Source organism: Manduca sexta, chromosome 11 (assembly GCF_014839805.1).
Source record: "Manduca sexta isolate Smith_Timp_Sample1 chromosome 11, JHU_Msex_v1.0, whole genome shotgun sequence".
In the NCBI taxonomy this organism is placed as follows: domain Eukaryota; kingdom Metazoa; phylum Arthropoda; class Insecta; order Lepidoptera; family Sphingidae; genus Manduca; species Manduca sexta.
The window spans coordinates 1,589,678-1,605,941 of NC_051125.1; the positions used below are offsets into that span (position 1 = coordinate 1,589,678).

Genomic DNA, 16,264 nt, shown 5'->3' on the forward strand with positions numbered 1-16,264 from the left:
CTGCTCTGGACGGTGACGCTGGAGACGGCAACAGTGGACAGTGGAGACGATTCTATTTTACTACAACAAGACGGTCGGCATTCACGAAGCAGCGCTCATCAATCAGACCGAGCAGCATGCGGCGCAACTGGCGAAAGGTGAAATCTTTCAAGAGGTGATCCGATTAAAAAATATATATATTCTCAGTGTTTGCGCGCACGAGTATTTTTTGTACTAATGCGTTCTGCCGCGACTGTTTCGTCACGGTTTTTTCTGTATTGATCAAAAGTAAAGAAACAAGTCGTAGTGACATAGTATCGATAGCTGCAGTGTGTATGCGATCGGTCACCACTCACCAGCGCGCGACCCCGGGGGAGTCGCCGCACCGCGTCGCACTGCGACATAGCCATTGGAGGTCACGCACTATCAACAGGAACCAATCCAAACGGTTAACTCGCTAGTTACGCAAGCGTCCCGGCCGAAGGTTTCCTAATCCTTGCGATAAGATACCTAAATAACAACAAATCAGTATATAAGCGATGTTATGGACACAAGAGTCCAACTCAACACTGTAAGCAACATGAATGTGACAGCAGTGGTAGTGTCAGTGGTGGTGGCGCTGGTGGCACACGCGTCGGGGGCGACGATACCGCAGGTCGGCGAGCTCCTCGAAACCAATTACCACGAGGTGGCCGGCATTCCCGCCGCGGCACGCATCAAGTGCGGTGAAGAGGCGCAGGACTTCGACGGGGCACGCATCGTGGGCGGCTCGGCGGCCGGCGTCGGCGCATACCCACATCTGGTTAGTGCTCGGGACGCTTTTGATCATGTATTGTGCTCGCCTTCGTGTCACTAACGCGTGCACTCCCTCAGGGTGGGCTGGTGATCACGCTGACGACGGGCGCTACATCGGTGTGCGGCTCGTCGCTGCTGTCGACGACTCGCGCGGTCACGGCGGCGCACTGCTGGCGGGACTCTCGCAACCAGGCGCGCCAGTTCACGGTAGTGCTGGGGTCGACACGGCTGTTCTCGGGCGGCGTGCGCCACAACACCAACACCGTGGCGGTGCACTCAGGCTACAACGTGCACACGCTGCTAAACGACGTTGCTATGATTACACTGCCCTCCGTCTCCTACACCAGTAAGCGTGCAGTTCACCTGTGAGTGTTATATGTAAGTCGTTACTCTCGCTGACTCACACGCTCTTCGCTCGTTCCAGACGCGATCCAGCCCATCAATCTGCCGAGTGGCTCGCTTGCTAGCAGCAATTTCGCAGGCACGTGGGCGCAGGCTGCCGGCTTCGGAAGAACCAGTGATAGTGAGTTATATATGTATAATCGTGCCTGAATATAACCGCGTTATTATTTGTACTCAGTGGTATGGGTGAAGGTACAGATAATATTGCGTGCATCAACAAACGTTCAGGTAGCGTCGTCTGTATGTTACAGATGCGGGTATTAGCAACAACCAATTCCTGAGCCACGTGAGCCTGCAAGTGATCACGAACGCCGTCTGCCAACAAACATTTGGTAACACGGTGGCCGCGTCGACGCTGTGCACGAGCGGCGCCGGCGGGCGCAGCACGTGCAGCGGCGACTCCGGCGGCCCGCTGTCAATCAACAGCGGCGGGCAGCGCGTACTGGTAAGTGCCACTAGTGGTGTACTGACACTGAGCCGGTGTAGAACGCGTGCTGCAGTCTGACATATCTGAACGACTGGTTGTTCACAGATCGGAATAGTGTCGTTCGGGTCGTCGCGCGGGTGCCAGCTGGGCCTACCTGCCGGGTTCGCGCGCGTCACATCTTTCGCCTCATGGATACAGTCGCGACTGTAAAGCCCCTGTGTCACGACCACAGGCTACTACATCATATAACAACTTCCCACTAGCGACCCACAAGTTCCTATTAGCTGTATTTACTTTTAAGCAAATATACTTACGACGATTACGTTAAACTGTACTGATTTTCAATTGACTGGAGAAACCCTAGTCCGATGGTACACGGGTTGCACAGTGGTCGTGTTTACCCCCGCCACATTCCTTCTTAGACAATCTAATATTTGTATTATTGTTGTTGTTTGGAGATGGCACTTTAACAATACAAATGACATGAAATGCTGATGATAAAATTTTATGCGTGTATATGCTTGCTATTACTATACCACGTTTTGATTTATGAGGAATATGCATAAATTCAAAATTTCAGCCGTATCGTAACATATGTTCCGTAAATTTTAGTTACAGTTTAAATTAAATATGGAGCGTACTCGGAATACTCTCCAAAACGAAATAGTAATAATTAACAACCCTAAAATTATTGGAGAAAATATCCATTTGCAACGTTAAGTCTTAATACTCTTGATTTAGTGTTGCAATCAATACATTTTAATCCTTTTATTGTTACCGCGAAGTAAACATTTTGCTCAAAAATAGCAACAGACTTTTAAACCATTTGACTACTACTACAATAATTTAATTGAGAACGCATGTATTCATTTTTGAACTTTTGAAGGGAAAATGTAGCGGGATGTTTTGAATTATCGGCTCTGTTTTGACTCATCTAGCTGCGCCAGTGTTGCCAGATGCCGGCATTGTGGTACGCCCAAATGCTCAAACTGAATTCTCACTAAAATTAGGGTTTTTGAAAAAAAAATCCCCCACAGTGCGCAGCTAAGGCTCGCCAATTTTCCCTTTATGAAACGGCTCTTTAAACTGTATTTCGTGCGTGGTACGATGACAGCTCCGAGATCTTGGGTTTGAATGGCAAGTCAGGGTAAGTGATATTGGGTGTTTGCTCAGTATCAGCCCGTAGTCTGGAGTCCCGATGTGGAAATAGGCCCTCTACCTATCACGTTATGGGACTGAATACACATCGCGAAAATGTTGGGTTATCCCACTGCCTTCATCTTCAAGACAGGCGTGAGTGTATGTTTGTTTTTAAGGCAAATTACTGTAATGTTCCGCTTTGAAATAAGTAAACATTTATCTCCAAACCCGCCTGAAAATTTTTGGCACCCAAAGTTTCCTTCAAGGCATTTAAATCCTTCTTATTTGCGGAAAAATCTCGCAATCTTACTTTTAGTAAGTTGAGCGTGAGTCCACATGTACTTATAATTCCCAATATTTGAGCGAAGTCGAATTCAAGGTCACGTTGATCGAAAATAAATTACCTAAAACATTTTCTGCAAAGTAGCATTAATTGTACCTTTTGTTTCTCCTTATTATTGTGATGATTATAAATTTCTTCGCGCTCGTTGTAAACTGCAAATGTGTTATACACTGTCAATTTTAGTTATTCGCTTTGGGAAGTTTACGTTACTTTTACATATTTACTGTAAACCGGAACATTCAATAAATTGATGACCAAAGTTTTTGTAAGTAGGTAAAGATGCGCAGATGGGATTTTATGCACTTTATTTATTTTATTTCGAAACACCATGAGGTAATACACAGTATAATTATCTTAAATGAAGTAAGTATTAGGGTATAGATATCAGTGTGTTTACCTTTTAAAGCTATTTACAGCTTACTCCAAATAAGTAATTAGGTACTTAATGGGATATAGGTAGGCATATTAATAACGCAATTCTGTTTTTTTACAATTTTAAATAGGTAAGTATAATATATTAGCGGTTCACTAAATTAATATTAACAAGGTTGAGTAAAAAAAAAGTATACCGAGAGTCGGGACACAGCACTTTTCATTATGAGGTACTGGTGGCGTTTACTTTTTTGTATTTTTTTTTCATTACTTTGGAAAACTCTGTTTTAATATATTTTAAAAAGCTATTAATTTATCACAAAAAGTGTCAATGTCATTACAATGAGACAAATAATTTAGTAGTTGATTTACACTTGAGGCAATAATTTTGTGGTAGGTAGTTAGTCGCATAAAAAGTAGTGGATAGGCAATGCCAGTTTTACGTATTATTAATTACTCGGGCGGACACTAAAGATCGCGATTGTCAGCTGCATTGGTATTGCAGTACGTAGGTACTACAAAGCAAATGCCGACTAAGCGTCAGCGTCCAGCGGCCCGGTCCGACCAGCTATGTGCGATTTTTGACCCGTCAGCTGATTGTACTTACGTGTTACATTACGACTTCTTTTTAATACTTATTGATTTTTTTTTTGTTTTAATAATATTTTAATAATTTATCTATCCGTATGTGACGCAGTCCCAAAATGTAAGAAAAACTTAGTTAATTACTTAGTAAGTCATCATTCGATCGGTTTTCTTATTGCCGTCATGTCAGGAATCACCAGCACTATCATCTGTCTTCGTTTACGGTAGCGTTTCCTTTACACTTATTAAATGGACACTTGCGAAAGCTAGCATAGAATAAGTATCCCTAGGTGAGAACCGGCGTACCCAGATTTACACCGGAGAGTGGTTCTTGTGCCAGTGACAGCGCTGGTAGCATCGGCGGCACTGACTCATGGTACCGGCACCTAGCCGCGGAAACATAACGCAGAGATGCGCAGGAGTTAAAGAAAACACGCACACACGTACATGAACAGATTTATTCGTTGACTCTTCGGCAAACTTAATTGGTCCACCTTTATTGCTTCTAACTAGTTGCGCGCTGCGGCGTGTGCGTTCGGGACCGCCATCCACGGGGCGGGCGCGGGAAGGACACAGGAGGGGCGCGGGTCGGGGAGCGGGACAGGAAGGGGGCCGGGACAGGAGGGGGGCCGGGACCGGGCGAACCGTGTCGGGGCGGTGGACCAGCGAAGTGGCCGCGGCGACGGCGGCGGTGGCGGCGCACCGCACCGCACCTACTCTCACACTTAACCTAGCTATGTACAAAATTAGTACCCGTTTAAATGAATGTATATCGAGGCTATTTACACGAGAAGGGTCGCCGGGGCCCGCGGGGGCGGCGCCGGCGGCGGGGTCACTGCACGGACGCGGCGGGCGCGGAGGCGGGCGCGGGCGCGGGCGCGGACGCCGGGGCCTGCGCGGGCGGCGCGGAGGGGTCGGCGCCCGACAGCCGCGCCAGCGTCTTGTAGAGCGGCGAGTTGACGAAGCGCGGGTAGGAGTCGCGGTGCATGAGCGTGTAGATCTGCAGCTGCGCCTCGTCGAACGTGTGCGGCGTGGGCTCCACCATGTTGCGGTTCACGATCTCACGCACGCGCGAGTCCAGCGACACCTGCACAATGCACACCTACTTATGATACCTAGTAGTGAGATAACGAATATCAGATTTTTATACTTATTCGTGAATAGCAATACGAGTATTTGCTTATTATTATAGCGGCTCTAGTAATATGTCTACAAACAAATATTTTGCAAGCAGCACTGCGAAATTTTCTAAATAAATGTGTTGCCCGCGTGGATAGCCTTACCTGCTACATGAGTCTCTTAAATCACTGTAACGCAGTGGCTGTAACACGATTCCTGCCGGCTTCCATTTCGTATTTATGTAAAAGCTAGTTATACTTAGAACAAGTAGTAGACCGCATATACATATGTAGGTAGGTCTTACATTATGTTATGTCGAGTTACTTTTCGGAAAACTTCACCCTTCGCCACTGCTGTACATAACATACATACATAACATCACGCATTTATCCCCGAAGGGGTATGCAGAGGCGCAACTTGGGTACCCACTTTTCGCCAAGTATGTTCCGTCCCATGATGTGATAGGTGGCGAGCCTATCGCCATATCGGGCACAAATTCCAGACTCCGGGCTGATACTGAGCAGAAAAAACCCAAATGTCACTTTGCCCAACCCGGGATTCGAACCCGGGACCTCAGAGCGCTATTGTACCGGGCATGCAATACAACTACGCCACCGAGGCAGTCATGTCGCCACTGCTGTACCGATCTATAACGCAATCTATACGATTTATTTTTATCTATTTATGATTAAATAGGATAAAAACAAATATTTCTGCGGGAGCGAGTTTTGAGATAAAAAAAAGCCTGTGTTAAACCAAAGATAGTCTGTGAGACATTTTTCATCAAACCGTTCAGTGTTTTCTGCGTTTACTTCTAATAAACTTTCAAACTAAACATGTCCACAAGTATTTATATTTATAATTTTATTAAGAATAATAAGAAAAAGTAATAAGTATACGAGTAGGTATACTTAATATCAAACAGTATAAAGTGTACATATACTAATACAATAAAGGTATAATAATACTATAGAAAATGCCTGTGCCATAGAACAGAGACAACGATTGAGCGCCTGCTCGCTTCATTTTGTTCTTCAAAGTGGTCAAATAACTAACTGTATTTCACTCATCTTTACATTCTATAATGTGCTGAACTGTTCCCTTAACGACACTAATCGTTTTCAACAAATGATAATTGCGCCGCATCTTAAGCTTAAATTATAAAATTTGTCCGCCTGGGTGCACCAAGCAGCAGTGTGTAGTCACTGTTGTGTTCCGGTTTGAAGGCCATTGTAGCCAGTGTAACGACTGGACATAATAAGACTTCACATCTCATGTCTCAGGATGGCGACCACAGTAGAATATCAAACAATACCTTGCAATTCAAGGTGTTGGATGGTTTTCTACTGTTTATGGGCGGTCGTATCCCCTACTTAATTATGAAACAAATCCGTGATTATGAGAGTTAACAATGCTGTGATCATAACACATGATTTGATACTAGAATTACTAGATAATAGTAAAGTTATCAAGAATTAGTATGATTTTAAACTGATTTCGTTTTATAACTATAAGATTTAACTGCTTAAAAGTGAATCAGTGTGGGATTAAAAGAAATAAACAAAACCATTATTAAGATTAAAATTATGGTTAAAGGTATTAAGCCGGCCCGGAGTTTCTTTCTGCCTTTCTTCTTCGGGTAGTCATCACTTAGGTAGCCAGTGAAAGGCTGGTAGGTTAGCTAGGCTAGGGCTCATGTCCTCGCCGGTGAGGATCGCGACGCGTTACCCTTCTATTTCCCCCTACTTGCCAGCCCGAGCTGGTTACTTCGGTTTGTACCTTGTCTTTTGTATAAACTTTATCCCTAATTTAAAATGTCCATAGTTATATAAGTAATTTTAATAGTTGTTTAGAAATAATAATTATTCTTATTCTTTGTTTTGATGTATCATAAGTGCAACTTTGTTCGCCTACGTGATAAATAAAGTATTTTATTTTTTAAGATTTAATTTTCTGTTTAATAAATGTTGATATTTACAAAGAATTGCCTTTATATACATACAAACCCTAATATATACATTATAGAGGCGTTGTAAATTGCATTTGAGTGTCAATCGCGAGCGACCTGACTCGCTCGTCGGAGTAACTTCTGCCCCACGACTCACCTCCTTGGGAGAGAGTATGGAGATGTAGTCTTCGTAGATGAAGCGCGCCTTCTCCTCCACAGCGTCGGGGTCCGTCTCCCGCTTGAGCTCCTCGCACGCGAGCCAGAACATAATGTTCTCCTCCGAGTACTCCCCGCGCAGGAAGTCGCGGAACACCTTGCGTCCGGCTGTTACACACAACATACGGTATAATAATGCACAATACTTATTACTTACTGAAACACGGCACGCTGTTTAGTCACCCACGACCGGCACTGTGCTGTTCAGTCGATACCGGCTGACTGTAGGTGGCCAAAGGAATGGATCTGTTTATGATGATATCACTACTGCTACTCCCGCACGAAAGTTATAATTGAACACAATTAAGAACATTAAACCATTCTATATTGTCTTCACTAGCCAAGCTTCAGTGCTCTCGTCAGACGCTGCTGTGCGGTCGATAGATAACGTTTTCTGTATCCCTGGTACTTAACTTTTAGCTTTAGGACCTCTCGGCATTATGACAACAGGCAAGTCAAATAATACCTAGATGTACTGTTAGCTCGCAATACCAAAATATTCAAGGAAAGACTTGACAGATACATTGCGAATTTGAAAAATAATTAGAGATTAACAGGATACAGGCGCTTATCAGTTTGTTATAACTGTTTGCGTGATAAGAAATAAATAAATTAAAAATAAAACCCCAGTGTATTCTCATGTCCGCACAGGTGAAGATCGCGACGCGTTGTCCTTTTATTTCCGCCTACCTGCCAGCCCGAGCTGGTTACTTCGGTTAACCTGACCTTCGGTAAATCGGTTAACCTTATGCGTTTCTCATTAATTCAAATGTCCGTAGTTATATTAATGTAAATAAAAATGCTTGGTAAGCCAGTTAAATAATAAACAATTGTAGGAAGATAATAAAGTATGATTTTAATTAGTCACCAACGCCAAAATTGGTATATACTTGTTATGTTATTAAAGATTTTTGCTTGTTGTTTTACCGCTGCTGCACCCGATGCGGGGCACCACTCACTTACTTACTTAATTTATATAAATTGATCTCATTTTATCTAAAAAAATTTTTGTTTCCCTTTGGTTATTTCTTTTCTTTGGCAACCATGGCTGGCATGGCATTTAAATACCAATGAAAGTTATTATTATTATGTTATTATTATTTATTTTTTTTTGTATCTTTCTTATTTGAAACTTCATGCATTCTTTTCATTTAAATTTCGAATTTGTATAATTACCCAAGTACCTATGTTTGCCAAGTTTGTATAGAAATACTTATTATATTTTTTTATTCTTTCTTCTTTGTTATATAAAAGAGTTTGTAGATTTTAGTTTGTTTATTATTATTATAATTTTTTTAGAATAACTGTTTTTATTTGTCTGTAATTTGCATTATCGGCTACTCATGAGTTTTTGACTCTCATTATAGGTATCCCAAGATACAGGCATAGCCTAGTTTGGGGACCCCTGACAATAATTGAAATGCTTAAACTCAGATATGCCAATTACTGTTTATGTACTTCGTAATGTTATTATTTCTGTGTTCTTTTTGTTGCAATAAAGTTAAATTATTATTATTATTATTATTAAAAAAAGAAAATAAACCCCAAAAATGAATTGTATCAAACGAACATAAGTCATTTCTAACCTTTAATGAATTCTTATGAATAACATTTTTAAGAAGAATGCATTTGTTATTAATTTGATATTCAAATTCCGGGGGCTGTCCGGCAGGGCTCTTAAAAAGTGTCCGGGTGCAACCCTGGCACTTTTGTTGTCAGGAGAAATTTCATAATTTTATTCGCCCATGACCAGCTTTGTCTATCTAACAGCCAACTGAAGCGAACATGTTTCTCAAATATTAACAAATCACAGCGCCCTGTGTCTTTGCATTGCAAAAACTCTCATGCCGAAAGGACCGAGAAACAGACTTGCCCGTAGCCTAGTAACGTTTGTAATTTCGGGCATTACAATTTAACACGGGCAGGACCGCGTGCAAAAGTGAATACATACTTAAATGGTTTTTAATTACAAACTTTTATTGAAAAGGAATGCGTTATCGCCGTCATTTTACCGGTCGCCGTGCGTACACCGGAGTGCGCCGTGTGGTTGTGTGGCCGTGTCCAGTCAATTGTGATGCATTGAGTACAAATTGTCGCCCTACCGCTGTGACGCGTCACGCATTTCATCCCTCCTACGGCATACTAAACTGTGACCAAATTCTTGTATACCATATCTCTAATGCAAGTTCAAAACCAGACATTAAACAGTATAGTTACTTATAGAGCGGACATCAGGGCCAAATTTGTGCTCCAAATTTTTTTAACCATTGGTAATATTAGTCGCTGCCATATTTGAAACGTCCGTGTGATAGATATCACAGCGTGCGATACAATTGTATCTTACATAATTCTAGAAATTTACGTAAATTATAAAGAGCATTAGGTGTTATGTGAGTGTTGTTGAAAACCTTATTTTCTGCTTCTGAGCTGCAATCTGGTGTTATGAAATTGATAGTTTTGTGTTATCGATAGTTTTTTCTTTTGCTACAATAATGACCTACAATTACAAATATAATTCTCACTCTAATACGTTTTAAATAAATAATTTGTATATTTAAGTATTCGCTTGGCTGATCCACTCAATCTGTAGACAAAATTATCTGGAGCGTGTCAGTATAACTTAAGCTTTATAGAAACAAGAAGAAATTTGAAATTTTTACACCTTTTATGTTGATTTAATATTTACAAAACGAATTTGTGAAATTTATTCTTAATACTTATGTTATTTCGATCTGTAAGAAGGCCATAGGTTGTGTTTATAATATAAAAAGTAAAAATGATGTATTTAAACATTTTAAAATGAGTTATTTGTTTTAATAGATAATGAAAGATAAACCGGACATAAAATTGGTTATATTTCTTTTTAGCTCTTGATAATCGACAATTCAAACAATCGACAACATTTACACGTTTGTCGTTAAAGTTCTCTGGTGCCGCGGCATATTATTGACCGATAATAATTTGCATTCATGATCGTGAACTCATTCTACGGAATGCAAGAATGAAATATTATGTAGGTTATAATTTAATTATACAAAGATGAAACTAAGAGTTTTGGAGGTATTAATGTAATTTTCGACCGATTTCTTTTCAGTAATAAAATATTTATCCAAACAAAATGTTGTAAAATGTTGGCGTTTTATCGATAGGGGGATCAACACTTAGGATTATCTGGCAACATGTGTGCATTTACAATTGTCAACCGCTGAAGGACATGTATAAAATAGGTACAATACAATTGTCACCGACCTACTGTGTCGAATTAAAGAATGAAGTATAGTGTGTACCCACCTGCGCTACGCATCAGCCGGTCGAACGACTGCCCCCAGCTCTGGATCTCCTCTAGTGTCGGCCTGCAAGTTAATAAAGCGAAATCGTAAATGCGTTTACGATCCGTATTGTATACGTGTACAATATTGTTAACAGTTATTGTTAAAATATTCAAACAGTGATCTGATGTCACGTTTGACATCGATAACAAAACTTTTCTTCCCGTCTGTATGAGCAGACCAACAAATTATAATTAGTAATTTTCTTCGATGACCGCAATTAAATTGTAGTGTTTAGTGTGAGTGTCGGTTTTTTTTTGGGTATCGGACTCCGCGGTCCACACTGAGGGAATCCTGTGAATAGGATGCTGGAATCCCCATGCTTAGCGGCTACAGGGCTCTGGAGGTAAGTTCGGAGGGAATAGCTGGGAAGGAAGTGTGGGGAAAGGATAGGGAATCTCTCAGGATGGGTGGAGGGGAGATAGCCAGGAAATTTTCGCCAGCCCCTTATAGGTCTCAATGTGAATTGGCAAACATGAGGTATACACCACATATACATTATACACACTTAACTGCGTGCCTCGGGCCGGGACAAATGTCGCCCAGTGCATGGGCGTGCATTCGGTGTAGACCGAGCGCACAAGAATTGCGTCCGGGGGGTGATATCGGTGTCGGTGTCCATATAGGTGTGGTGCGGTTTCTACGATAACCTTTGATATAAGGGCGAGAGTGTAGAATGGCGGCGTAATTAGTGGGTAGGGCAGATTTACCAGCTGAGTCCGGAATAAACGAATTTGTTAAAAAAGTGTGTACTCACGGCGCGTCGCCGTCGGCCAGAAGCGGCTCCTGCGGGCCCGGCTCGCGGGGCTTCTTGCCGGGACCGCCCTCGGAGCCGCGCGCCGCCAGACTGCGCAGACAATAAGTTTAATGCCACATTGTGCCAGTGACCAGACTCTAACACTTCACCGATCTCAACTACAGAATACTCATTGTATTAAACCATTTATTTATTTATTTCAATTTGAACGGATAAACCAATGGCATAGGTCTCCTCTACTACTGAGAGGGATTAGGCCTTTGTCCACCACGCTGGCCTAATGCGGATTGGTAACTTCACACACCCTCAAAATTCCTATAGGGGAATTCTCAGGTACATATGTGGGTTCCCCTTCACCGTTAAAGTAAGCGATAATTCACAAAGAATACACACATCATTTTGGAAAAGTCAGAGGTGTATACTTTTGGGGTTTGAACCTGCGACCATTCATCTCAACAGTCCGTTCCACACACAACTAGGCCATCGCCGCTTTTTGTAACCATGTTTTAAAATAAAACCGACAAGTTACGATTGTGTACTTTGACTAAAAATCGAACTGAAATTAAATAAGCTACCTAACAAATACATATGTCGATTCCTTGAATGATAAATGGTGTAACCAGCGTTTTGCCCAAAAAAAAGTTTTAAATGCAGTGTTACATAATTTTTCATGCCCTATCGATGTATATATTCAAAGTTTAAAAATGCACAAAATGTGTTGAATAGGTACATTCTCCGAGTTAAACATAGATAAACAGCATATTTTATGGTCGTAAATACTATTAACAATAATAATATTATTATGATTTTGGTTATATTACTAAGTAAAAATATCGATGTGATATAATGAAAAGAGGTATAAGGTGTCATTTATGAACTTGGTGTTTTCTGAGTTACGACCCAAGTTATTTGAAATCCAATTTGAAATAAATTCGTTTATTTTGGCCTTTACGCAGTTAAACATCAGTGTTACCAAATAAATTGACAAATAAGCCGCATAACTTTTAGAAATCAAAATTTGTCTTGAATTTTTATGATATAGGATTTTCGTACAATTTAGCGGCTTTTTTAGAACTTAAATATGAAACACCAGAAGAATATTAATAGCAGTCAGTACACAAGTTAAGTTCCTTCTACAGTTGCTCGTGCGATGGCAAAAACGAATATAAAACAAAGCTTCAATGAAGATTGCCGTAAAAGTGCCGTAAATAGGGTATTTGACCTATTTTTATGTACTTATAACTTTATAAAATCTGAACGTCGTTTAAATTCTAAAACAGAAGAAATCTGATGAAAAATATCCAAGTTATAAGCCATTGAAATTAGGTAGTAGGGGTACTTAAGTGTCAAAAAACAGAAAAGTGACGAAATACTTGCATGTGACGTCATCGGGAATTACGAAGCGCGCGAAAGAAAGAGATGGAGCTATATCCCCACTTTACGCCACTCCTGCACGTAGCAATATTTGAAACATGAATAACTGTCTCATTTCTTTTCGAATTTCAATGCTATTTTCAGAGGATTTATTTTTTGTACTACTTATTTGTTGTTACATATAAAAAAATGCACAAAATAAAACATAGTCAAATACCCTATTCCAACAGTATGTTAAGATAAAATTTATAATGGATGATAATACCAATATGCCGGTAGATTTGTTTCACACAATCCTCGAGAGAAAAATGAAGCATTTGGAAACAAGAATTACTCATGCAATAAAAGATTTTTTCAATTCGAACCAGTACCTAGTTCCTGAAATTAGCGCGTTCAAACAAACAAACAAATTCTTTAAGCTTTAGTATAGAAGTACTTATAGATAAATATGAATATCCAATCAGATAAAATTAATAAATAACCATGAAACACACTGTTATTAATATGTAGTATCAGTCAGAACATCATTATCAGCTAAAAGCACCTAGATATAAAATTTAAAAATAACTAGATTCAGAAACCGCTGTCAATAATGACTCCCTTAAAGCATTACGTTACTGCCGTGTCACACATGACTCATCTCTGGCAGCAGAACGGCCCTCATAAAGTAGTTCTTTGTTCGGTGTAAAAGCCCATTTTTTAAATTTTCGATACATGTAATTCCGAAATGCTAAAAGCTATCAAGCACTTAAAAAATTGAATGATATCGAATTCAATACGCATTCAGCTATCATCTTATAGAGTTGCGTTTGACCAAATAATCCATGTTTTTTTATTATTACAAAGAATTTTTTGTAAGAATGTGCAAACGCATTTTGTTTTTTCAGAGAATAACAAAGCTGAGTGAAGAGCTTTTTTTCTCCTAAGACTTTAATCTGTAGAAGACTGTCTTAATTTTTAGTTTCTGCTAGTCTGGTATTAAAACCCGTGACCAAAAGTTAGTTATAGTTACATAAAGCGCGAAAACAAGCGATGTAATCGTAGTGTTTCATACTCGTCGTATAATTATATTTATGAATATGGAGGACTGGAAGCCAATTAATCATGATTATGGTTTTATTGTAACAATAATATATTTTCCTAGTGATTAGTGGTCTCCACCGCGAATGAAGATCCGCCGGGGCACAGAAAGAAACTTTGTGCTTTTCATATTATATTGTTGGATCTACCACTTAACTTCTACTACTAACGAATAATGGTACTAGTAAGATTTAGAGTTATAACTTGTGTCAAGCATCGTATTACAGGATGGTGAGGGTTCAGGCAGCGCCACGTGACGTCATGATGTCCGCGCGGGCGACTGCGACACTTACCACTTGGCCCTGCAAACGAAATACACGCGAGTGAGTGATAATGCAGTAGGTACAGCGTCCACCACTCAGCGCAAAATAATAAATTGTCAAATGAACAATTGTGTTGTTATTTTCAGTAAGGATTATGGATTGTAAGTTGTGACTGACCAGGAGCAGGAGCAGCAACAGCACCAGCAAAGACAGCACGGCTTGGCGGCGGGCCGGCAGCCGCGCGCCAGCGCTGCCAGGCTGCACATCTGCAACGCACAACATAGCGGCGTGAACGTTTCGGCGCGCGGTCGAGCCGACGGCGGCAGCGGACCCGCGCCGCGCCGGCGGCTCGACCGTCACATCGTGAACGGGAGGCTGTAGGCGCCCTCTCCTCACTAGTCACACCACCGCGGGTGTGAGAGTGATCGCTCGGGAGTATTTGTGCCTGTATCCACATCGTACAATAACAACCCGATTCCCTAAACACTGTATGTGCAACACACGTGTGTGCGAACGTCGAGTGCCGACTTCGAGCCGCAGTGTGCGCGTCTGACGAGTTGCTCGCATTAATTTATAAACAATCATAAGTATAAATATTTAGGCGTCCAGACGCGGCGTGACGCGCGCGCCGCGTGGGAGCTCACTTATACTGCGCATGCCGGGGGGATTTGGGGATTCGCCTCGGCAACATCTGCACTTCTTTTACACTTATCTCCCAATGCACTGGCTTTTAGATAACCACTTAGGGTCGACAGTTGGGACTCTTGCATGGGCACGGCTTTCGGCAACGACAGCGCGAGCGCATTGCTGCAAAGGCGCGTGCGCTGCGGAAGCGGACTAGAGGAGGCGCGAAAATAAACAGCGTTTAGAGGGTAGTAGGTGAGGGTCGCGGGCGCCAGGCGCGGTGAGAAGGGGGGAGCGTATTTATAGCGCGCCCTCATTGAGGCACGCACGGCCGCGTGTTTATGCGCGCCGCTATATCGGTGCGCCGCTGCTGCCGCCGTCATCGTAAACAGCGGGCGGTGCGGCGCGCTCCGCCGAGCTCGGCGCCCGTACCACCGCTCCACTGTCCCGACCATAATATAGTCAATCGAACTAGTACCGTGTAGAAACCGATAGAGAAGCCACGGAAGGCAAAACAATGATTAGACTGAAAGTGACTGCGAGCCAAGTGGCAGATGTCTGCGCTGGGATCTGGGCGTCGGCCGCGAGAGCTGCACTCGATGGAACACTCCACTATAACCATTCCGTTGCGGTGCGACCTACATTCACACCGAGCGACGCAAACGTTAAGCCGGCTCAGGCGGCGTGCCGCGGGCTCCGAGGCGGCGACACACACGCGGGGATGGCGACCGGCGGCCGACGACGACGGTGCGCCGCCGCCGGCCGCGGCTCGACACGCGAGCACACGGTGCAGCGCCCGGCGCGGCGGCGCCCGCGGTCAATAACGGCTACGGGCGAAAACGGGCGGAGTGCGGGCGGCGGGCGGAGTGCGGCACGTGCAAGCCGCACATGCGCGAGCGACCGATCGATCAGCGAGCGACGGCTCACCTGCCCGTGGCCTGACGGGCGGAGCGGCGGCGGGCGGCTCGCCGGCCACGCCGGCGCTAGCGAGCGCGCGGGCGCGGGCGCGGCATGCGGCGAGCGCGCGGCCGGCTGCGGGCGAGGCGGCGGCGAGGGCTGCACGGGGACGGGCCGCGGTCGGGGCGCGACTGACGCGACGAGAGCGCGCGCCGCCGCCCGTCTCCCGCACGCCGCACCACACGCCCGCCCGACCCGGCGTGCGCGCGCCGCCCGGACGACCGTCGCCGCTATGAATGAACCGGCGCAAGCCACCGCCGCAGCGACCTCGTACGCGGAGCGAGTACGGCCGCGCCCGCCGCCGTCTCGCCCGCACTCTACAGCGGCACCTCCGTTCGCGCCGCCGACAATATAATACTATATTAATGCACTGTGAGAGACCCTTGGTTCGGTTTACCGATTCATAGTTTACAGTGACGGCCGGGCATCCCCGTGCGAATACGTACATACAGAGCGATCGGGCGGACCACGGCCGCGGCTGCACTGTAGCGCGGCCGAGACAGGGCGGGCGGCGCACTCGCTACGTGCGCGCTACAGGCGCGCTACGAGCGGCG

General features: G+C 43.7%; 2 protein-coding genes across 4 annotated transcripts; one reads left to right on the top strand and one right to left on the bottom strand.

Annotated features, from left to right (window-relative positions):
• Positions 1-444: 444 nt before the first annotated feature.
• LOC115449596 (collagenase) lies at positions 445-1,919 on the top strand. The gene is made up of 5 exons (XM_030177459.2): positions 445-781; positions 853-1,120; positions 1,199-1,297; positions 1,428-1,621; positions 1,709-1,919. The coding sequence occupies exons 1-5, from the start codon at positions 524-526 to the stop codon at positions 1,811-1,813; spliced, it is 924 nt and encodes a 307-aa protein (XP_030033319.2). The 5' UTR covers positions 445-523; the 3' UTR covers positions 1,814-1,919.
• Positions 1,920-4,483: 2,564 nt separating this feature from the next.
• On the bottom strand, positions 4,484-16,179 carry LOC115449599 (regulator of G-protein signaling rgs-2). 3 transcript variants are annotated; one of them, XM_037437597.1, is made up of 7 exons: positions 16,157-16,179; positions 14,307-14,395; positions 14,160-14,168; positions 11,413-11,502; positions 10,618-10,679; positions 7,268-7,434; positions 4,484-5,130 (listed from the first exon to the last, which is right to left on the bottom strand). In XM_037437597.1, the coding sequence occupies exons 2-7, from the start codon at positions 14,393-14,395 to the stop codon at positions 4,876-4,878; spliced, it is 672 nt and encodes a 223-aa protein (XP_037293494.1). In that variant the 5' UTR covers positions 16,157-16,179; the 3' UTR covers positions 4,484-4,875. The 3 variants fall into 3 exon arrangements, with proteins under 3 accessions (XP_037293494.1, XP_037293492.1, XP_037293493.1); XM_037437595.1 differs by lacking the exon at positions 16,157-16,179 and adding an exon at positions 15,681-15,734; XM_037437596.1 differs by lacking the exon at positions 16,157-16,179 and adding an exon at positions 15,396-15,653.
• Positions 16,180-16,264: the final 85 nt, after the last annotated feature.